Raw genomic sequence first — 23,526 nt, 5'->3', positions numbered from 1 at the left:
CAAGATTGCTGAAGTCCGACATCGTTGTTGGAGGGGTTTTAAACACCTCAGCAGGGTTCGAATTTCACGATGGCACCGACGGCAATTGCCGTCATTGAGATATGAATTGCCATAGGTAGAGAGCATCACTGACGGCACAAAAGTGCTGTCGGTAAAGCTCCTCAACAATGGCAAAATGTTACATTATCTGGTGTACATTGTCTGGTGTACATTACCTGGTGTACATTGCCTGGTGTACATTACCTGGTGTACATTATCTGGTGTACATTATCTGGTGTACATTATCTGCTAATATTTAACAGTTGCACATTTGAAATATGTCTACATACAGCAAAATAACCTTTCAGTCATGTTTATTTTCTGCAAAAGTCACTTTAAAAAAAAAAATTGCCATGGGCAGGCTCAAAATTGCCATCGGCTGCCTGTAACACCTATGGCAATTTATTTAAAAATTGTTGTGTAAGACAAATCCTTAAAGGGACAGTCCTGAGTTTGCTGCACTTTTTAATATGTTATCGACTAACAGACTTTTTAACCATTGTAATTACATATCAAATATATTTTTCTGCATAAAATATTAGTAGCTGTATTTTAAACGTGTTTCTGATCGTTCTAGTATTTGTACTAGGTTAAATTTAATTCTATTTCCTAAAATATTTTTTCCCCGTACGTACGAAATTATTTGAAGACAAAATCCAGTTTGGGCTTCTTACAAATATTAAGACAACCAGAAACACATTGAATATACAGACACTGATATTCTAAACCAGAAAATATATTTAATATGAAAGTTTAATCGTAGAAATATTTTATTAGTCGGAAACAAACTCAGAACTGTCCCTTTAAGTTCGAGCCCTGCCGAAGCACATTTTAACCTTTAGACTACTGGATTAATTTTTAACAAAAACCACGTTGAGTGGGTACAAGTTTATAATTTTTACTGACATATATTCACTTAAATGTTTTATAAATAAATGAAATAAAGTTCATATATGAATTGGTAAGTATTATTTTTGTGGGTTTTTGAAATTTTAATGATTATTAGATCAGTTAATGGTGATTAAAATTAGGCAAAAAATTGAAAAAGTCACGTTTACTTACGGGCATTTGTGGCCAGCTGTCCAGTATTTATGTCCATTATTCCCGATAACAGTGGTTTTCTGACCAGAATTTTTTTTAAAACACGAACTACAATTTATATTGCAATATTTGGTGATTTTCGTTGTTGGTAAAACGATCAAATTTATTATCAAATTAGCTGTCACAATCAGTTATCAATCCCTGAAAATGACTGCGATGTGCCGCCATTGTTGTCAAGCGAAAATACTTGCCGAAAACCACTTTTTGAACTAAAACTTTCACGGTATTTTAAACTGAAAAAATCAAAATAAAAGCCAGCATTCTGAAAAGAAATTGTTTTTCTTTTATTATATTTCTATTTCCGGTGAGTGCCGTGTGCAAAACAGCGGGAAATATGAATTGGGGAATGCACTCTATGCAGTATACAGTATGTTGACTGACGTGACGTCGGGCGAGGTATCTCGCCTGCAGTAGTCGGAAGGTTACGGTTAAGTTCGAGCCCTGCCGTAGCACATTTTAAAATAGCCTGACATGGAATAACTGCCGGTGAAAACCAATAACTTCCTGTATTACCTGCCGGTAGTGGTGATCACCAAGATGGCTGATGCCTGACATCTGAGTGCAGCCTCTACCGCGGCGATGGCAATCGTCTGCGTACCGTCGCACGGTGTCACTGTCAGAGTGCGGAGCTGTCGGAACAGATTATCACTGAATACCGCTGCTTCAGCTTCATGGCAGATCTGTTGGCAAAATAAAGTAAAACATAGTGTTCAGGTAATGATCCAGATAAATTTAATTTAACATTTAATGGAACAATACAAAGCACAGACAAGCATTCGACCTATGAACTACATGTATATCCTAAGCAAACAGAAAGACAGATAAAGAAAAAGATAAATAGTTTAATATGGGAAAATAATTAACGTAATGATGGATATTTTTATGAAAATATTAACTACAGTGAAACCCCTCTACACCGGACACCCTTGGGACCAAGTAAAATGTCCGGTATTATGAGATATCCTGTTTAGAGAGGTTAACTTCTGTATCGATCTTTTAAAAAGGACCGTGAAAAATGTCCGGTTTGGGGGAATTCCGATTTTTGAGTCCAGTTTTGAGAGGTTACACTGTATTAGTGTCTGCAATTTTTCGTTCAGGTAAATTCAGGTGTAGTGATTATGCCATCGGACTTCAGGCTGGTAGGTACTGGGTTCGTATCCCACCTGAGGCAATGGGGGATTTTTCATGCCAGTACCAGCTCCAACCCTGAGCGAGTGCACCACTAGGCTTAATGGGTAGGTTTAAGGCCAAATACACAGAGTTTCACCCACTTCACGGGTGCGATTATGGGTGTGTCTCGCGAGTGTATGACCCCACATTGGGGATGATTACCCGGCATGCACAGCAGGTTCTGTGTACCCCGGGCTCAGGTAATACCGAGATAGCTCAACTGACATCAAGCGTGGAGCCCTCTCAAGTAGTCCCATACAGAAATGGAAATACTGCAGCTTCACCATTCATCTCATCATCATCCATGTTTGAAATGAAAGAAATGTTTTATTTAACGACACACTCAACACATTTTATTTACGGTTATATGGCGTCAGACATATGGTTAAGGACCACACAGATTCTAAGAGGAAACCCGCTGTCGCCACTACATGGCGATTAACAGCAAGGGATCTTTTAATTGCGCTTCCCACAGGCAGGATAGCACAAACCATGGCCTTTGTTGAACCAGTTATGGATCACTGGTCGGTGCAAGTGGTTTACACCTACCCATTGAGCCTTGCGGAGCACTCACTCAGGGTTTGGAGTTGGTATCTGGATTAAAAATCCCATGCCTCGACTGGGATCCGAACCCAGTACCTACCAGCTTGTAGACCGATGGCCTGCCACGATGCCACCAATGCCGGTTGTTTGAAATGTCCAAAAAACAAAAAATGTCTTTGTCTCTGTGTTAAATGTTTGTGACATTAAAAAAATAATAATAATTTTAAAAAATAATAAATGAGAAAAGATGGAAGGAATGTCTTATTTAATGATGCAGTCAATTACATGTGATAATACGGCGTTAGACATATCGTTAAGGACCACACAGATAATGAGAGAAAACTGGCTGCCACCACACAATGGGCTACTCTTTTCAATTAGCAGCAAGGGATCTTTTATATGCAGCATCCCATAGTATTTGTTAATACTGTGTAAGATTAATACCACTCATGGCATAATATTCTTGCACACTATAAACTTGTGCAATAAACAACTTGGATAAACAACTGGCATGAATTTCTGTATATTTACGGCACAGCACATACCACGACCTTTGATATACCAGTTGTGGTGCACTGGCTTAAAATCTGTGGAAGATTCTCGTCCTTGTTTCTGTATGAATGTAAGAATATGCAGTCAGGGATATATGGGACAAAACACAGCATATATAGATATTATTATAAGAGCTTGCGTCGTACTGATTTTACGAAACAAGTGTCAGGATTATTGTATTACCCAAGCGAAAGCGAGAGCGAGGGTAATACATGAATCCCGACACAAGGTTTGTGAAATCAGTACGATTCACACACGAGTGTAATAATTTCTTTATTATCCACATTATCCAAAATATTATTTTCATGAGTAGCAAGCTTGGACCTTGTCAAAGACGTAATTTTGATAAACGTTTACACTCGGGAAGCCGCATTAAGTTCTGACGTCGCTTCACAAAATTACGTCATTTGTTGTGCACGTGAAATCATTACGACACATCTTGAACTATGTACATTGTAGATAATAATTATGATTATTCTTACTGAGACGATAGTTTCCAGCGACTTTATTGGGTGTTTTCCTGCTGCTGTTTCCTTTGACAAAAGAACACAGTCGGCTCCGTCGAGAATGGCGTTAGCCACATCACTGGCTTCTGCTCTGGTTGGACGAGGGTTAAACTCCATACTGTCCAACATCTGTAAGTATAAGAGATAAAGAGTCAGACAAGGGTTAAGGTTAAAGACTGTAAAACATGTAATAAAAACGCACATTTTTACAAAAGTGTTTAGCAGTAAGAAATACAGGTACACACACACACAATCACATATATATATAGAGGTTATTACCAGAGTGTTTTTAGGTATCGTCAATATGATATATTAGGAATACATTATTTTTATTCCTAATATATGATATTGACGATACCGAAATACACGAGGGTAATAATCTCTTTATCATATAAGCTCAAGCTTAATACGTGTTTTTGTAAACTGTACATGCAACTTTAATTCCAGTCCGCCATTACTAGATGTAAGAATATGTGGCACAGTGTATTTTTGAATGAAAATGACGTCAAACACGAATGACGTCATTTTGGATGTCCTTACATCAAAATAAAGTTATGCCTAACGTTTTTTGTTTTCTGAACGCTGGACAGCTTTCAGTGTCAAATTGCCATTGAAATGTTTTTATTTGATGACTATGAATGCATACGTCAATCATGGAGTGTCACCCAAGTATGTTTGCTTAAATGTCAAAAAACCTAGTGCTGAGACCTCGACTAATTTACATCTAATTTGCAAAGTTATCAAATTCTTAAAGTATGTGATCTGAAAAATATCACAAACATGTACTTTGATTGCACTGAAAATGTAAGATATTAAATGATAATATATTTATATTATCTTGGTTCATATCAAAGTGATGCGTCCTACTAGAACGCCAAGTGGGATGTAACACTTCGACACCACATGATGAAGTCATCGATTGGCCCACTACAACCATATAGGAATGTCAATCAAGCAAGATCAGCGATATAAATTAAAATTGATTTTGGGTAATAAACAGAATATTAAACTCACTACCATTTTGTATCATGTCCATGTGCCTCATGAAATAATGTTCGTTGTTACTGACTAAAGCTTCTGACAATTGAAAATCATTTCATTCAAGACATGATAGCTTGTTTAATATCGTATTTAATTAGTATATCGTATTTAATTAGTATAATTAGTATATCGTATTTAATTAGTATATCATATTTAATTAGTATAATTAGTATATCGTATTTAATTAGTATATCATATTTAATTAGTATAATTAGGATATCGTATTTAATTAGTATATCGTATTTAATTAGTATATCGTATTTAATTAGTATATCGTATATCTTATTTAATTAGTATATCATATATCGTATTTAATTAGTATATCGTATATCGTATTTAATTAGTATAATTAGTATATCGTATTTAATTAGTATAATTAGTATATCGTATTTAATTAGTATATCGTATTTAATTAGTATATCGCATATCGTATTTAATTAGTATATCGTATTTAATTAGTATATCGTATTTAATTGTATTTAATTAGTATATCGTATTTAATTAGTATATCGTATTTAATTAGTATATCGTATTTAATTGTATTTAATTAGTATATCGTATTTAATTAGTATATCGTATTTAATTAGTATATGCTATTTAATTAGTATATCCTATTTAATTAGTATATCCTAGTTAATTAGTATATCGTATATCCTAGTTAATTAGTATATCGTATTTAATTAGTATATCGTATTTAATTGTATTTAATTAGTATATCGTATTTAATTAGTATATCGTATTTAAGTAGTATATCCTATTTAATTAGTATATCGTATATCCTATTTAATTAGTATATCGTATTTAATTAGTATATCCTATTTAATTAGTATATCCTATTTTTCAGGTGGGAGTGGGATGTAGCCCAGTAGTAAAGCGCTCACTTGATGCACAGTCGCTTTGGGATCAATTCCTGTCGGTGGGCCCATTGGGCTATTTCTCGATCCAGCCAGTGCACCACGACTGGTATATCAAAGGCTGTAGTATGTTCTATCCTGTCTGTGGGATTGTGCATATAAAAGATCCTTTGCTACTAATGGAAAATTTGCAGTGGGCTTCCTCTCTATTACGGTGTCAAAATTACCATACATTGGACATCCAATGATTAATAAATCAATGTGCACTAGTGGTGTCGTTAAACCAAAAAAACTTTTTTCTCAGTTTTTTCAGGCCTCTGAACATTGCCGGAATGAACAGTTCATATTCAGGTACATCTTGCAAGTTTAAATTTGGTAGTCTTCAACCATGAGTAAATACAAGGCGAACTGAAGACCACTCTTCTAAAATGAATCCAGGCAAACAATTACATGCAGTTTTAAATGAAATTATTTAACATTTTGTTACAAAGCTCTTCAAAACCTATCCACGTGAGTGTGGAGGGGTGTGGGAATGATCGCTCACCTTTCCAGGTGAGTGTGGAGGTGTGTGGGAATGATCGCTCACCTTTTCAGGCGAGTGTAGAGTGGTGTGGCAATGATCGCTCACCTTTCCAGGCAAGTGTGGAGGGGCGTGGGAATGACCACTCATCTTTCCAGGTGAGTGTGGAGGGGTGTGGAAATGACCACTCACCTTTCCAGGTGAGTGTGGAGGGGTGTGGGAATGACCACTCACCTTTCCAGGTGAGTGTGGAGGGGTGTGGAAATGATTGCTCACCTTTCCAGGTGAGTGTGGCGGGGTGTGGGAATGATCGCTCACCTTTCCAGGTGAGTGTGGAGGGGTGTGGGAATGATCGCTCACCTTTCCAGGTGAGTGTGGAGGGGTGTGGGAACGATTTCTCACCTTTCCAGGTGAGTGTGGAGGGGTGTGGGAATGATCGCTCACCTTTCCAGGCGAGTGTGGAGGGGTGTGGTAATGATCACTCACCTTTCCTGGCAAAGACTTGTTTGGTGCAACCCATTTGCTGTTTGCGCATTAGCACATCATTTAGTACATAGTGAAACCTCTCAAGATCGGACCCTCTGTAAACCGGAATACCCTCAATACCGGACATAATTGAACCTCTCTAAACCTGATCCCTATTAATACCGGACATTTTTATTGGTCCCAAGGGTGTCCGTTATACAGGGGTTTCACTGTAGTATGACAGGTTACACAAACACAAAATGAACTACCTGAATTTGTTTCTGTGTGCCAATTTTCATATTCTCTGGGACCTATTTGTTATAACATTTAATTGAACAATACAAAGCACAGACAAGCATTCGACCAATAAACTATATCCTACACAAACAGAAAGACAGATAAAGAAAAAGAAAGATAGTTTAATTTGGCAAAATAATTCACGTAATGATTGATATTTTTATGAAAATATTAACTATAAGTGTCTGCAATATTTTAAAGTTTAGTTAGATAATTTGAGAAAATTGTTCACTCACCCAGCTTTGGTTGTGAGTTTTGGGGGTCAAACGTAAGCCCTGTTTAAACTCTTCATCGTCTCACCTGTGCTGCACAGATGACTGGTTTTCCCAGTCGGTTAGCGACACCAATCAGATTCTTCTGGGCCAGGAACACTTTCTCGGGCGGAAAATCAATGCCAAGGTCACCTCTTGCTATCATCGCTCCATCAGACAGGCGCATAATCTCCTCAAACCTGAAACAAGAATCAACATGTATTTGGTGTCACTTATAGTAACTAGCATCAATAGACGTTCATTTCAATGCAAGTTTAAAAAATAATGATAATCATAATACTGTAAATCATGAAATTAATGCGAGCAAGTAATTAATGCGAAAAATGCGGCGAACACATCGACGCAATAATAACTTGACGCATTTTGTTTAGTCTCATTCCCAATACAAAAAATTTGCAAGATTTTGCTATAATACTTCTAAATAAAATAAAACTTTTATAATATAAAGATGAAACAAAATACAAAAACTATTTTTGTTAAATGTCGTTTTGTGAATACTTCAAGAATCTTTCGTTTCGATGTTGCCATTCTATTTTCACTTTCCTGGAATATCATAGCGGTTATATAATACAGTGATGTTCCAAATGTTTTGTTTTTAAAAAGTTCATTTTGCGATGTGAGTATTTTTCAAATTTTCTTACACTTCTGGATTACTGTATACATTTAAACTGTTTTGAACATTTGTAAAATTATCATCAACAAATTTGATTACTAAATATATTCCTTTAAAAATGAAACAGTAGAAAATTATATAACCGCAACCAACAATTCGTGCATATTTCTTCAAACCATTTGGCTCGACTCTATACATGGCATTTTAAGTTAAGACTGGTCGCAAGTTGTCACTGTTGCAATATATCGCATTTGTTAACGTCTATTCCTGTGCTGCGCATCAAGTGTATAAAATCAGTCTAAAACATTTGTTAGAATAATAGGTCTGCGTTCGCGTGAAATATTGTACCCTGCAATAGCGACCTGTTTACCTTTTATTCCTACTGGTGGATTAATTAGAAGCAATCACCACACAAAAGTGCGAGGCATACCCTTAACAATAGGGTGTAGTTATACTAATTACACAACTTTAAGTAATTAGGGCTTCCTGGTCAACCCACCATGCGATTAGCTTCAGATTATGTAGTAGCTGTCAAAACAACTACTGACTTCTTTTAACATGAAAGATGAAGCCCAAACAATATAATAAGAACACAACTGTGGTTTTTATGTGATGTGGACTTTTGCCCGACGCATTAATAAAAATACGCATTTTTGTTCACTCATGTACGGACGCAATAATATCATGACGCATTAATTTCATGATTTACAGTAACTAAAAAACTGTTTTCTATTTCTGAAAACATTATTTTAAAGGGACATACCCGAGTTTTTAAACACTACAGCATATGTTTTTACTATTAGAGTCATTTGTGATCACTGAAACCAAACATTACTAATATCTTATTGTTTAGATTATCCATTTCCGTACAACCGAAGTGTTTCTGGTCATCCTGATGTTTCTAATACCACAAAATGCATTTTTCATATTTAAAAAAAAACCCATTGTGCTTCTGAGAAATAATGGTTATGGAGTCGAATTTTAGTCTATGTTTAAGGGTAATGTTTTATTTAATGACGCACTCAACACATTTTATTTATGGTTATATGGAAGAAAAGGAAGGAAATGGTTTATTTAACGATGCACTCAACACATTTTATTTACAGTTATATGGCGTCGGACATATGGTTAATGACCACACAGATATTGAGAGAGGAAACCTGCTGTCCTCACTTCATGGGCCACTCTTTTCGATTAGCAGCAAGTGATCTTTTATATGCACAATCCCACAGACAGGACAGCACATGCCATGGCCTTTGATATACCAGTTGTGGTGCACTGGCTGGAGCGAGAACTAGCCCAATGGGCCCACTGATGGGGATCAATCCCACACTGATCGCGCATCAAGCGAGTGCTTTACCACTGGGCAAGCGCACTTAGTGTTAAAAACTCAATTTCGGCCACCAAATACGGAATTCAAAACATCCACCAGCCCTTGGTCCTGGCTAGTGAATTTTTATTCTGGGCTAGTTGAAATTATCAAATGTATTCAAGGCTAGCTAGCTCTGGGCGATCAAACATTTTTGCCAAATTACCTCAAAAATGCTAAATCTATAGCTATTTTCCAACAAAATATCAATTATTATATCATTTTTTGCGCCAAATTAAAATAAAATTTGCCAATTGTTCTTGAAATTCGCAACTGACGAATTTGGCAAGTGGGAGAGCTATTTTATTGCATACTGCACCAGCCAAAGTTTCCTTGAGGGCTAGTGACGTTCTCAAACATTGGTACTGTGTCTACAATATGTAGTAGGGTTTCTGCCAGAGGGTAAAATGGGTATGGCACCATACCCAAATTTTTATTTTTTTAAGTTAACATTTTAACAAAATTAATGACACACATCATTATTGTATGATTTTCTTAAGCCTAACCCTAAATGTAAACCATTTTCTTTGTGGAGGAAGCCCCCCCATAGCCCCTGTTGACTGTGGTTGCATTCAATAACATAGCGCCATACCCAAAAATTTCTTTCTGGCAGAAACACTGCGTACATTTTCTTAATTCTTATGCCACAGACATATAAAAATGCTTTTTGTAAATAATTTCAGTTTGGTTTGATGTAAGAAAAAAAAGTAAAAAATGTTTTGGAAATAACAGAAAACACACCTATTTTTGTGTGCAATTTAGAAAACAGTTGGCTCAGAAATAAATAGCTTTTAGTATGAAAAAAGGTGTTTACTGTGGGAAGGACTATAGCTTGATTATTTTAGAGTGCATTCGCATCATTAGACTTCTATGTTAGCCACAAGTACAAGCACTACAAGAAGAAACCTGACCATATCAGTGTTTCTACCAGAAAGATATTTTTGGGTATGGCGCTATGGAATTGAATATAACCAGTCAACAGGGGTTATGGGAGGACCTCCCCCAGAAAAAAAGTAAAGTTTGTTTTATTTAACGACGCCGCTAGAGCACATTGATTTTTTATCTTATCATCAGCTATTGGACGTCAAACATATGGTCATTCTGACACAGTTTTTTTAGAGGAAACCTGCTGTCGCCACATAGGCTACTCTTTTTACGACAGGCAGCAAGGAATCTTTTATTTGCGCTTCCCACAGGCAGGATAGCACAAACCATGGCCTTTGTTGAACCAGTTATGGATCACTGGTTGGTGCAAGTGGTTTACACCTACCCATTGAGCCTTGCGGAGCACTCACTCAGGGTTTGGAGTCGGTATCTCGATTAAAAATCCCATGCCTCGACTGGGATCCGAACCCAGTACCTACCAGCCTGTAGACCGATGGCCTGCCACGACGCCACCGAGGACCGGTCCTCCCCCAGAAAGAAAATGGGTTAAGTTTAGGGTTAGGGTTAAGAAAGAAAATCATACACTAATGATAAGTCATTAATTTTGTCAAAAGGTTAATTTAAAAAAAGAAAATCTACAAAAACATTTGGGTATGGCGCTATACCCGTTTTACCCTCTGGCCGAAACCCTGTATCAGGGCTTCTAGAATTCTTATAAAATCCACTAGCCATGGGATCAGTGATTTAAAAAATGTACTAGCCACTATTAAAAATTCACTAGCCCTACTTTACTTTAAGTTAACACAATCTTACTAAATAATAGTAATAATCAGATATATCACCTGATATGAGATAGAGCTTGAAAACACTAACATTAGCGATTGGGATTGGGGTAGGATATTCATATTTACAAAATAAGACTTAACTGCAAAATTTGATTAAAAAACCCAAAACATTCACTAGCCATCGGGCATGGTAATAGCAGTTATTTACTAGCCCAACATTGAATATCACCAGCCATGGGAGTGGGGCTACCATAATATAGAAGACCTGCATACTACAAAAACTCCGACCAGTTGTGTATTTGTCTGAATCTTACTTTTTGACTCCCTCGTAGTTTTCGATCTTGGCGATTACTTTAATCTGATCGGCTTTAGTTCCCAGCTCCATTCGAATCTGAGTTATTGTAATTGGGTCATACACGAACGATGCGAATATCATATCACACTGTTAAAAAATAAGTATAAACATTTGTTAGAGCTCAGGCTTAACTGAACAGGAAATCCAACGGGCTAAACAAATATAATTTGGAGGTAAAAACCAAAATATTTATTTTATTTAATATACTGTACATAGGAAAAATTTAAACTGGGGAAAGTTACACAAATTCATTATTTCTCTTACAATGAAACAAAAGGAAATGTTTTATTTAACGACGCACTCAACACATTTTATTTATGGCTATATGGGCTACTTTTTTCGATTAGCAGCAAGAGATCTTTTATATGCACCATCCCAGCACATATCATGGCCTTTTAAATACCAGTCGTGGTGCACTGGTTGGAACAAGAAATAGCCCAATGGGCCCACTGACGGGAATCGATCCCAAACTGACAGCACATCAAGTGAGCGCTTTAACACTGGACTACATCTCGCCCTCTCTTACAATAATTATCCAATGTTTAGGCAGCTATTAAACTGCAAAAATCTCAAGCAATCGTTTTGAGATCCATTTTAAAAAAAGACATTGACTAAACATCGTATAATGACTACATGACATCATAAAGAATTTTATTTAAAACATGAACCAAATCAAAATTTAAGGGATTTTATCAATCTTGCATACAGACGACAACATTTGTTGATTAACAATTTAACTGTTTTGCTTACATCATTGTCTAGTGTAAACTGAATAATTCTCTTGTCTATTTCCGATAACTGCGCCTTCCCCGGTAATGACCTGGGAACGTGCACCTGTTCATGACTACCCATAATTCCACTGGAGTCCACAGTACACATCAAGAAGCCTTCCCCTATAATAAGAAAAACATCAACATCAAATGTATCACATTACTGCAGTGTTCGAGATTTAGGGTATCCCGATATCCCAGGGATACTAGAATTTAATTTTGGATACCAGACTTCAAGAACCCAGTATTCCACTGGGATACCATATAATGTTGTAGGTTGTTGTTGTTTTTCCTGCGTTTTTATTTTTTGCTAAACAATGAAAGTCATCATTTACTGGTGAAGTTAAGTAACAGTATTTTCGAGCTCGTACCCAGTCTAATGCTATGCCATAACAATATCTCCCCCAACTCATACCCAGTCTAATGCTACACTGGAGCAATAGCAGCGTAGCAATAGACTTGGAACTGCTAAGTCGCTATTGTTTTTGTTGGATGTTTCCTCCCTTCAAATTTTATTTGAGATATTGATTCCATATCTGCAGAAAATTGATACAGGTAGGTTTATCATTAATAATGTCAGGATCACTTATAAATTACTGCTAAATATTAATTTATGTTAGTATTATTCAAAAATAGAATTCCATTTGATTGCAAATTTCACGAATTCCGCAATTACGGCGTTGCAATAGACTGGAAACAAGAACAGTGTCATCCAAGTTTGTGACGATGTTTTTATGAATTTCATTTAAGTGGAATACTAAATTCTCAGGTGAGATACCTGACAGTGTTCTCTTAAACATCTAAAATATAGATTAAATAAGAATGGAAAGTGGATGAAAATTTTTTCAATGATTATTAGGTGTATCTAATATATATGTGCGGTTAATTTGTTTTTATTTTAAATCTTTTATTGCCCCAGATCATTGGCACCATTGTAGCCTTATAATATACATGTACAACAATATTAAACTAATAATACATGTGTGACAATACACTGGTAAAGATTTTACAATTTATTTTCATAAATATGTATGATACATATGTTACTTACATGTATATTTAATAAAAATCGTCTTTCATTCATCGCAATATGCAGCACATGATTATGCATAATTAATTATTTTTAATATAATCTGGTGTCAAAAAGTAGTTTAAAAAAAAATAAGGAAAAGGAAAGACAGAGAGAGAAGGGAAAAATGGAGAGAAACAAAAAGTTAAGGTGAATTATAAAATAATAGATGAGGTGGATGAAACATTTTTCATGGGGGGGGGGGGTGGGGTGCAACCTTTAAAATGGGCACCTACAGTGTTCAGAAGTACACTAACGTATAATATATATCAAAATCTTCCACAGAAGTAGTCAGATACATCTGCTATTAAACAGAGTACTCTCCCTTCATAAAATTAAAAGCACAATATAAAGAAGGCTCATAGGGGGTGAAAGGTTCCTGTCCTGGACGGAGGAGCCGGCATGGGTTGACACTTGCACCCATGACAGGCGTGCGCTACAACAGCTTGCTCTGAATGTGCACATTAAGCCCTCTGATCTGGCGTGCATGGTTCTATCAATGGTCATACCAGAGATGGGACCCAGGGCAGACATGCCTGAACCTAATGGATGTGGGTATATAAAAAGCATTTGGACTTGCATTTGGTGCAGGGTATATTAAATCTTAGTATAGTGATAAAAACATTTTCAAGTCGTGCGAAAAATGTATCTGGTATCACACATATGTGCAATCTGGACCGGAACTTTTAAATGGTGAAATCCCTTTTTATCTTTACTGGAGTTAGTGCCTTTTATTTACTGACGTCACATATGTTTTACAAATTATGTCACATTGTATTTGAAACATTATCCAAGACTACCACAGAGTAATTCTTAACGTTACGTAAATCCACGAAAAAGTATTGTTATGACGTTAAATTAAAAAACATTTTTGTAAAGCATAAAAGAAGGTATGTAATAAATACAGAACTTTGGATATGTTTATTTCACATCCTATTTATTGCACTTGTTTATTTTGCGCAAGAACATGCCACTACAAGGTCTCGTGGTATATATTCTTGGGCAAAATAAAATTGTGCAATAAATAGGAAGCGAAAACAATGTATGTGAAGTTTGTTTGTTTAACAACACCACTAGAGCACACTGATTAATTAATCATCGGCTATTGGATGTCAAACATTTTGTAATTCTAACACCAGAGGAAACCCACTACATTTTTCCTAATGCAGCAAGGGTTCTTGCTGTCGTTAAACAAAACAAACTTCCTCTGATGACAAGTCAGAATTGCTCTAGTGGTGTCGTTAAACAAAACAAACTTCCTCTGATGACTATGAATCAGAATTACCATATGTTTGACATCCAATAGCCGATGATTAATTGATCAATGTGCTCTAGTGGTGTCATTAAACAAAACAAACTTTCTCTGAGGACTGTCAGAATTACCATGTTTGATATTCACTAGCCGATGATTAATTGATCAATGTGCTCTAGTGGTGTCATTAAACAAAACAAACTTTCTCTGACTCAGTCAGAATTACCATGTTTGATATTCACTAGCCGATGATTAATTAATCAATGTGCTCTAGTAGTGTCGTTAAATTTTTTTTTTTTTTTACTATGTAATAGTTAGAGGACGAGTAACAATACTTTATCGGCGTATAAAGGTAGTGTCGCACGAGACAAAGGCGAGGCGTTAGCCGAGCGTTTTCTCGTGCGACACTACCTTTATACGCCGATAAAGTATTGTTACTCGTCCTCTAACTGTCTTAGAGCAGAGCCAAACTCTTGACTGCACGTACAGCGATACCGCTTATAAAGTGAATGTCTGAAGTACTTTATCGGGATATAAATGTACTTCACGTGACCAAATATGAAGCTCCCATTGGACTAGAAATTCAGCTGTGCTCTAAGTACAAAATAACAATACTTTTCTAGTCAACCATGACAAACGTTTTACTATGTACAACATAACAATACCTTTCTCGTCCACCACAACAAACTTTGTACTATGTACAACATAAAAATACCTTTCTCGTCAACCACGACTCGCAGCGGTCCGTCCTGTATGTAGATCTGGTCACCGACCTTGGTGCGTTGAATGAAGTCCGCGTCATTCACATACATGTGGTCACGCTCCCCCTTGTCCTTCATAGCAATGTCACTCGTGAACTTCACTCGTTCACCCACGTTCAGCTTTATACGACGACTCAACTCCTGAAATGTACCAAATGTTTTTTGTTTTAAATACAAACTACATGTATACCATGTGTTTATTCAACTTCAAAAGGATTTTGTTTAGAGGTCTCCTCCCCACCATGATATATGATTATTATTATGTAGCAAAAGTTAAAAAGTCACATTGGCAAGATATGATGACTAGATAAATCTCTATATTTTCAGTCACTGACCAAAATTATAGGTCACCTGACTTAAGCCCGACTCAACTCAAGTAGTTCAGAGTAGATTGTCAATCAACATACTCTTTAAATCATTGGTTGAAGTACAGTAAATACAAATAACTTTTAGTTTTGCGATAACAATACAAAACTTGTATATTTATTTATGAATTCGAGTTTAGAAACACTTTTTTAATGTGACAGAATGTCGCTAGCATCTTACAAATAATGACGTCATGTATCTTGTATGACGTCATACGGCAAAAGCCTTGCTAGGCTGACAATACTCGATTTACGTACACAAAACTGGAATAAATAACGATTTTCTGAATATTCCTGTAGGATTGCAGGATAAAAGAAATAACTGGTTACCGTCTTAAGATATCGGCTTTATCCTGCTTATGACAAATGGCGAATGCAGCTCGGCAGAACCTCGCTGCATTCGCCATTCTAACCTTTGCAGGATAAAGCCAATACACATGTATCTTAAAGACAGTAACCAGTTATTCCCTATATATCTTCCCATGACAATGACACATCTGAATGCACACATAAATGTGCACAGAATAATTTTTAAGCAACAAACTGTAAGTATTTGCAGGGTTCGACAATACTAGCAGCTCTGTGGATTTTTGGTAAACTTGGGCTAGTGGAAATGACCAAAAGTATTATTATAATAAATAGGGTACTAGCTAAAACTGTTGTGAGGGCTAGTGACTTTCTTAAACATTTGTCACACACTGTATTTCTGAGAAACGTTGTACAAAGTATTCAGAGGATGAAAAAAGAAAGAAATGTTTTATTTAACGACGCACTCAACACATTTTATTTACGGCTATATGGTGTCAGACATATGGTTACGGAGGAAGCCCCTTGCAGAGGAGGACGCCACTTGCAGAGGAGGAAGCCCCTTGCAGAGGAGGACGCCCCGTTCAGAGGAGGAAGCCCCTTTCAGAGGAGGAAGCCCCTTGCAGAGGAGGAAGCCCCTTGCAGAGAAGGACGCCCCTTTCAGAGGACGCCCCGTTCAGAGGAGGAAGCCCCTTGCAGAGGAGGAAGCCCCTTTCAGAGGAGGACGCCCCGTTCAGAGGAGGACGCCCCTTTCAGAGGATCCCACCCCTTTCAGAGGAGGACGCCCCATTCAGAGGAGGACGCCCCGTTCAGAGGAGGACGCCCCGTTCAGAGGAGGAAGCCCCTTTCAGAGGAGGAAGCCCCTTGCAGAGGAGGAAGCCCCTTGCAGAGGATCCCACCCCTTTCAGAGGAGGAAGCCCCTTTCAGAGGAGGACGCCCCGTTCAGAGGAGGAAGCCCCTTTCAGAGGAGGACGCCCCTTGCAGAGGAGGACGCCCCTTGCAGAGGAGGACGCCCCTTTCAGAGGAGGACGCCCCGTTCAGAGGAGGAAGCCCCTTTCAGAGGAGGAAGCCCCTTTCATAGGAGGAAGCCCCATTCAGAGGATCCCACCCCTTTCAGAGGAGGAAGCCCCTTTCAGAGGAGGACGCCCCTTTCAGAGGAGGAAGCCCCATTCAGAGGATCCCACCCCTTTCAGAGGAGGAAGCCCCTTTCAGAGGAGGAAGCCCCGTTCAGAGGAGGAAGCCCCTTTCAGAGGAGGAAGCCCCTTTCAGAGGAGGAAGCCCCGTTCAGAGGAGGACGCCCCTTTCAGAGGAGGAAGCCCCTTTCAGAGGAGGACGCCCCGTTCAGAGGAGGAAGCCCCTTTCAGAGGAGGAAGCCCCGTTCAGAGGAGGACGACCCTTTCAGAGGACGACGCCCCTTTCAGAGGAGGAAGCCCCTTTCAAGTCTGCAGGTAGGTACATTTAGTCATTAAAAAGGCTCTACTAAACATCTTATAACGGCAAAACCAAAATCAGGACAGTCTCATTAAGCATTCTCATTATTTAATAAACATGTATTTTGTGTTAAAAAGATGTACATGTTTGTAAAATCCAACAGACTACCTTTGTAGAATTTATAAAAATTGTTTTGTTTAACGACAGCACTGGAGCACAATGATTAATTAAGTATCTGGATGTCAAACAATTGGTAATTCTGATACATGCATGTAGTCATCTGAGGAAACCCGTTACATTTTTCCCAATGGAGCAAAGAATCTTTTATATGCAATTTCCCACAGACAAGAAAGCACATACCATGGCCGTTGACCAGTTGTGGTGCACTGGTTGGAATGATAAAAAAAAACCAATCAGTTGAATGGATCCACTGAGGTGGTTCGATCCTGCGACGCATGCACCTCAAGTAAGCACTCAACAGACAGTGGTAGATCCAGAAAACCCATTTAGGGGGGGGCCCCAGTGACATGAGGCGGAATGCCAATGGAATTTTGGGGGAGGTTTGGAGGGGATTGTAAAAAAACCCTGAAAATTAACATATAATAAAATTATAACTGTTGCAAAATGTAGGGGGGCTTGGGCCCTTGCCCCCCCCCCCCCCCCCCCCCCCCCCGATCTGCGTCTGATAGACCGAGCTAAATCCGGCCCCCTCTGTAGAATTTATAACCGACCGTAGCCCGAGATGTGTTTGTCTTACCGGTTTGTAGGATCCCACCCGCGCCCTCGGTCCCAGGAGGTCGACGGCGATTGCAACAGGTTTCAGGATTTTCTGGTTCACACGACTTTCAGCTTCTCGTATGTTTTCCACGGCCTGTTTGTTGTACTAGAAACAAATAATACAAATTAAACATATACGACGACACAATTGTATACATATATATTTGATATTAATGTACAGACAAAAAAATTGGTTAAGGCCGAAAAAATGTTTTTCCGATTTCCCGACCTACCCTAATTTTAGGTAGCCACTCTGAAAATGTTTTAACAAAAAAAAAAACCAACTATATATATTTTTTTTTTTTTTTTAAATCATGATCCATGATTTTTTGCAATTGGCTAACAAGATTCGGAACACCTAGGCTGATTACGGTTTCTCGGTTACATTCGATTTATTAAAACAAAATATAAAATCCTACCTACCTACATGTACCCTATTTTTATTCAAGGATGTAATCTGAAACACACACATTTTTGTTAGGCCTAAGTCTTGAATGACACAAACTAAATGATTTTTAATGCACCTTGTGAGAACAATAATTTTTCAAACATTGGCAATTTGCTCACGCAAATATAACTATGCGCAGTGTGCGATTTTAAGGAGTCTGGTATCCTGAGGCTCGCAAAAATAATATGACTCTCTAGCTTGGCTAGCATACAGGCCTGTATGGCTTGTAAAATGTATTTGTACAAATTACATTGATTCTTCAAAATGACAGTCAACATATAGCGCAAAATCCTGTCAATCACAGTCTTTAATAGCGATCTTTTCCATGGTTTCATGCAAAATATGTAGTTTATCTTCTGTTCTACTGGTGACACATGACAGGGCTTGCTGGGTTGGTGACAAGCTCTAAAGATTTGCAAATAGGGAGACCTTAATGACACTTAAAACTTTTTAAACCAAAATCGTACACCGATGCGTAACGTACCTACATGTACATATATTTCTTGTTCGCATATTTAATTTAGGATGTAATTTATATGAATATGCCATCATTGACAATGTAACACACAAAATGATCTCTCGTTTTTAACCTTCATTCAGGTAAGGCATTGCAAAATTCCCAGCTTTATTTTTTTATTTACTGATTTTCTTTTCAACAATATTACTCAGTAACTGTGAATTCCAAGATATTGTACATTAATATATACGAACCTCAAAAGATCCATACGCCATGTTGATACGCACGATATCCATTCCCTTTTCAATCATCTCTGCAAGCTGATCAACAGTGTTACATGCAGGACCTGAACATAGATAAATTACATGTACATTCTACCCACAGATTAAACAAGCCATTTTTGGTAATTAATTATAAAATTAATTATAAAACACCCAGTAAATGCACAGCTACAAATATAACAACGGCAATTGCCATAGTTGCATTATGAATAGCCATAGTTGTATTATGCAGTGATCAAATTTTTGGGTATTTTTTATTTAACGATGCACTCAAAAACATTTTATTTACGATTATATGGCATCGGACATATGGTTAAGGACCACACAGATATTGAGAGAGGAAACCTGCTGTCGCCACTTCATGAGCTACTCTTTTCGATTAGCAGCAAGAGATCTTTTATATGCACCATCCCACAGACAGGGTAGTGCATACCACAGCCTTTGATATGCCAGTCATGGTGCATTGGCTGGAATGAGAAATAGCCCAATGGGGCCACCAACAGTGGTCAATCCCAGACTGACCGCGCATCAAACGAATGCGTTACCACTGGGCTATGTCCCGCCCCACAGTGATAGAAATACCGGTAAGTAAAATTTTTTTACTAGTCCACTGGACAAAGAAACAAAGAAAGAAATGTTTTATTTAACGATGCACTCAACACATTTTATTTACGGTTATATGGCGTCAGACATATGGTTACGTACCACACAGATTTTGAGAGGAAACCCGCTGTCGCCACTACATGGGCTACTCTTTCCAATTAGCAGCAAGGGATCTTTTATTTGCGCTTCCCACAGGCAGGATAGCACAAACCATGGCCTTTGTTGAACCAGTTATGGATCACTGTCGGTGCAAGTGGTTTACACCTACCCATTGAGCCTTGCGGAGCACTCACTCTGGGTTTGGAGTCGGTATCTGGATTAAAAATCCCATGCCTCGACTGGGATCCGAACCCAGTACCTACCAGCCTGTAGACCAATGGCCTAACCACGACGCCACCGAGGCCGGTACCACTGGACAAATACATCTAGAAATCTATTGGCCCGCCAGTATGTTCACCTGTCCAAATAAACAGATTGTTTTATTCAAGTATCAGGATGATGTTTTTGATTGCTCAAAATGAAACTGCACTGATATATTTTTTACTTGTCCACTGGACAACCACAAAGGCACATTTTGCTTGTCCGAACAGATATTCGCTTGTCCGAACAGATATTCACTTGTCGGAACAAACGGACATGTGCTTATTTCAAACACTGTTTCATTGAAACAAGTTTTATTGCTTTTTAAAGAACAAATGGATTAGGCACAAGTTATACAACTTACTAGGCCTACTCCATAATATATAGAGAAATATTGAGAGACGAAACCCGCTGTTGCCACTTCATGGGCTACTCTTTTCGAATAGCAGCAAGGGATCTTTTATATGCACCATCCCACAGAAAGGGTAGTACATACCACGGCCTTTGATATACCAGTCATGGTGTATTGGCTGGAACGAGAAATAGCCCAAATGGGCCCACTGACAGGGATCGATCCCAGACCGACCACGCATCGAGCGAGCGTCTTACCACTGGGCTACATCCCGTCCCTGAAAGTGGAGAGTGCAGCACACCATCTTGCTGAAAATGCCCCGAAAGAGTTTAGTCTACAATGCCTTTACAAATTAAGAGACAAAACCATTCTTACCGATAGTCCCAATGACGCCAGTTCGTTTACAGGTGTGAACCACCGTGTCTATGTCCAGCTCACAGATATGTTCGAGGCGGGTGAAAGCTTTCTTGGAGGGCAACTCCTGCCCTCCGATGCCACCTGAGTCGCCCAGCGCACTGGCTCGCTCACCCTGAGAACTAACTGTAATAGTAACTTCACTCGACATCTGGAAAACATTTTTAAAAAATAAAAAATTGCAGTGCCCTTCATCCCACCTTGCCTTCGATGCCCATCAAATGTTTGTTTTATTTAACGACACCACTAGAGCACTTTGATTTATTAATCATCGGCTATTGGATGTCAAACATATGGTCATTTTTGACAGTCATAGAGAGGAAACCCGCTACATTTTTCCATTAGTAGCAAGGGATCTTTTATTTGCACCATCCCACAGACAGGATAGCACATACCACAGCCTTTGATATACCAGTCAGGGCTTCTAGAATTTTATAAAAATCCACTAGCCAAGGGATCAGTGATTTTAAAAAAGTACTAGCCACAATTAAAAATTCACTAGCCCTACTTTAAAAAAATACAATTTTACTAATAGTAATAATCAGATGTCATCTAAAGAGGGACATTGGAGCTTAAAAATCCTTAGATTGGGGTGGAATGAGGGGGCAGGATATTCATATATACAAAATATGTAAATGCAGCATTTGACAAGGGGTTTTTTCACTAGCCGTCGGGCTAGTTATAGTAATTATTTACTAGCCCAACACTGAATATTACTAGCCATGGGATTGGGGTTATCATAAGCTAGAAGCCCTGCCAGTCGTGGTGCACTGGCTATGACGAGGAGAATGGGATAGACTATAGGTAGCAGTATACAGTTAGCTAGGCCAAAAAAAAAAAATGGTTTGTTTCCGGTCACCCGACCGACCCTAAATTTTGCCACCGACCCTGAACTTTTTTTTTCTGCTGGGGTGGGGGGAAGCACACAGAGAAGTTGTGGTCGCGGATCGACAAAGCAGACGACAGAAGTACTCAAGTAGGATAACTCTTACACGTCAGTGTGTGTGTTAAATGGAGGTTGAGGGGTGTGTGTGCGTGGGGGGGGGGGGGGGGGGGGGGGGCAGCAGCGATGGTTTTTATACACCCCCACTGAAATTGGAATCATTAACCAGTGTTCTACGTTGCGACCAAAATGGTCGCCAATGCGACCAAAATGTTGGCGTGGCGACCGATTGAATTTATTATCGTCGCCATCTGGCGACTGACTCCAAAAGTATTAAATTATTTGCCATGTTCGTTCAGTCCTAGCAGCGAAAACAAATGAAATTTGTTGACATCATTGTGCAGTCAGAACATTTCACTATTTACGAAGTTGTCCGATTGATCACTGTGAATTCCGTATTAATTGTCGGTACAATTCGGAACTCATCGTTGATTTTAGTAATTTGGTGAAAACAATCCAGATACTTACAACACATTCATAAATGATACAAAATGAGTAGTGTCGCACTGTGGCGAATAACATTTTAAGCTTGGCTAGTAAATTTTGTTTGTCCACTAGCCAAAGAAGAGTAAGTTATAAAACCGAGTGTAGAACACTGTTAATAACACATGCTCTTATTAGGTACCACGGTAATTGGTGACAGTACAGTAACGTGTGTGACGATTAAACGGCTTTTATTACAAACTGCTAAATACTGTAGGCCTATAGAGGAAAATATATCGTATTATCGTAACTCCAGTCATCTCATACAATGTAGGTTTATTTTCCAAAAACAACGTGCGATCTCAACAAAACAATAAAGGATTTCTCGATACCACATGCACAGACTACAAGTCATTGCGTTTTTTCCACATGCAAAGGTGAAGGTCATTTGAAGAAGGCTTTGTACAATTTTCGTTGTTGGCTACTGCTTAGGCCTAGTACCCAGAATTTGTTAATATATACGGGTGTAGCCTGTAGGAAGATATCAAAAAGTGGGGTGGGTGGGTACACACACGTATAAAATTAATATATAAACCATCAATGCCGCTTCCTACGCCAGTGATGTAGATAGGCCTATCAACTGCTGAGCATGGGTAATAATTAAATAAACGGAATATTCAAGAATAACCACTAACATTAAACAGTTCACATTTATTTCAGTGTTTCAGTTAATTGGGAATAAATTAATTTGAGTGATTTTAGCATGGGTCCGTTCAATAGGCTAATAAACATTAAAACTATAAGTCCGTCCCACAGGGAACGCCTTAGCCCGAGTACTCTGACTGTAAGAGAGCTAGACGGACATTTGAACATAAACACGCTCTCATTATTTATGTCCAAATGTCCGTCTAGCTCTCTTACAGTCAGAGTACTCGGGTTAGAAATGCCTTTTTTATTACTATGAAATTTACTACAAGTTATTAATTTCTAAGCCGATTGATTTGTAAATTGCACACAAAATTAGTATTGTTTTGTTATTTCCAATACAAGTTGGATAAATCTGTGAACTTTTTGTGCAAACATCTATTGACCAACTTGGACCAATTTGTGCAGTCATCCTATGACAAAACTGGACAAAGCTGTGAAG

The 23,526-nt window shown here is 38.2% G+C and overlaps 1 protein-coding gene across 2 annotated transcripts in view; it reads right to left on the bottom strand.

Annotated features, from left to right (window-relative positions):
• Nucleotides 1-23,526, bottom strand: part of LOC121373388 (pyruvate kinase PKM-like) — a 39,422-nt gene that overhangs the window by 12,870 nt on the left and 3,026 nt on the right. For both annotated transcript variants that reach the window (XR_005958076.1, XM_041500023.1), the window contains exons 2-10: nucleotides 20,975-21,164; nucleotides 19,258-19,349; nucleotides 18,079-18,204; nucleotides 15,174-15,360; nucleotides 12,118-12,260; nucleotides 11,327-11,454; nucleotides 7,389-7,539; nucleotides 3,888-4,040; nucleotides 1,654-1,820 (exon numbers count right to left, since the gene is read on the bottom strand). Coding sequence is in view for 1 of the 2 variants with exons in the window: in XM_041500023.1 (XP_041355957.1) it covers nucleotides 1,654-1,820; nucleotides 3,888-4,040; nucleotides 7,389-7,539; nucleotides 11,327-11,454; nucleotides 12,118-12,260; nucleotides 15,174-15,360; nucleotides 18,079-18,204; nucleotides 19,258-19,349; nucleotides 20,975-21,164 (1,337 nt within the window). In the remaining variant the exon portion in view is untranslated. The remainder of the gene's footprint in view (nucleotides 1-1,653; nucleotides 1,821-3,887; nucleotides 4,041-7,388; nucleotides 7,540-11,326; nucleotides 11,455-12,117; nucleotides 12,261-15,173; nucleotides 15,361-18,078; nucleotides 18,205-19,257; nucleotides 19,350-20,974; nucleotides 21,165-23,526) is intronic.

Source organism: Gigantopelta aegis, chromosome 5 (assembly GCF_016097555.1).
Source record: "Gigantopelta aegis isolate Gae_Host chromosome 5, Gae_host_genome, whole genome shotgun sequence".
Lineage (NCBI taxonomy): Eukaryota > Metazoa > Mollusca > Gastropoda > Neomphalida > Peltospiridae > Gigantopelta > Gigantopelta aegis.
The sequence above is the reverse complement of the archived record's forward strand: the minus strand, read 5'-3'. Positions and strand labels throughout refer to the sequence as shown.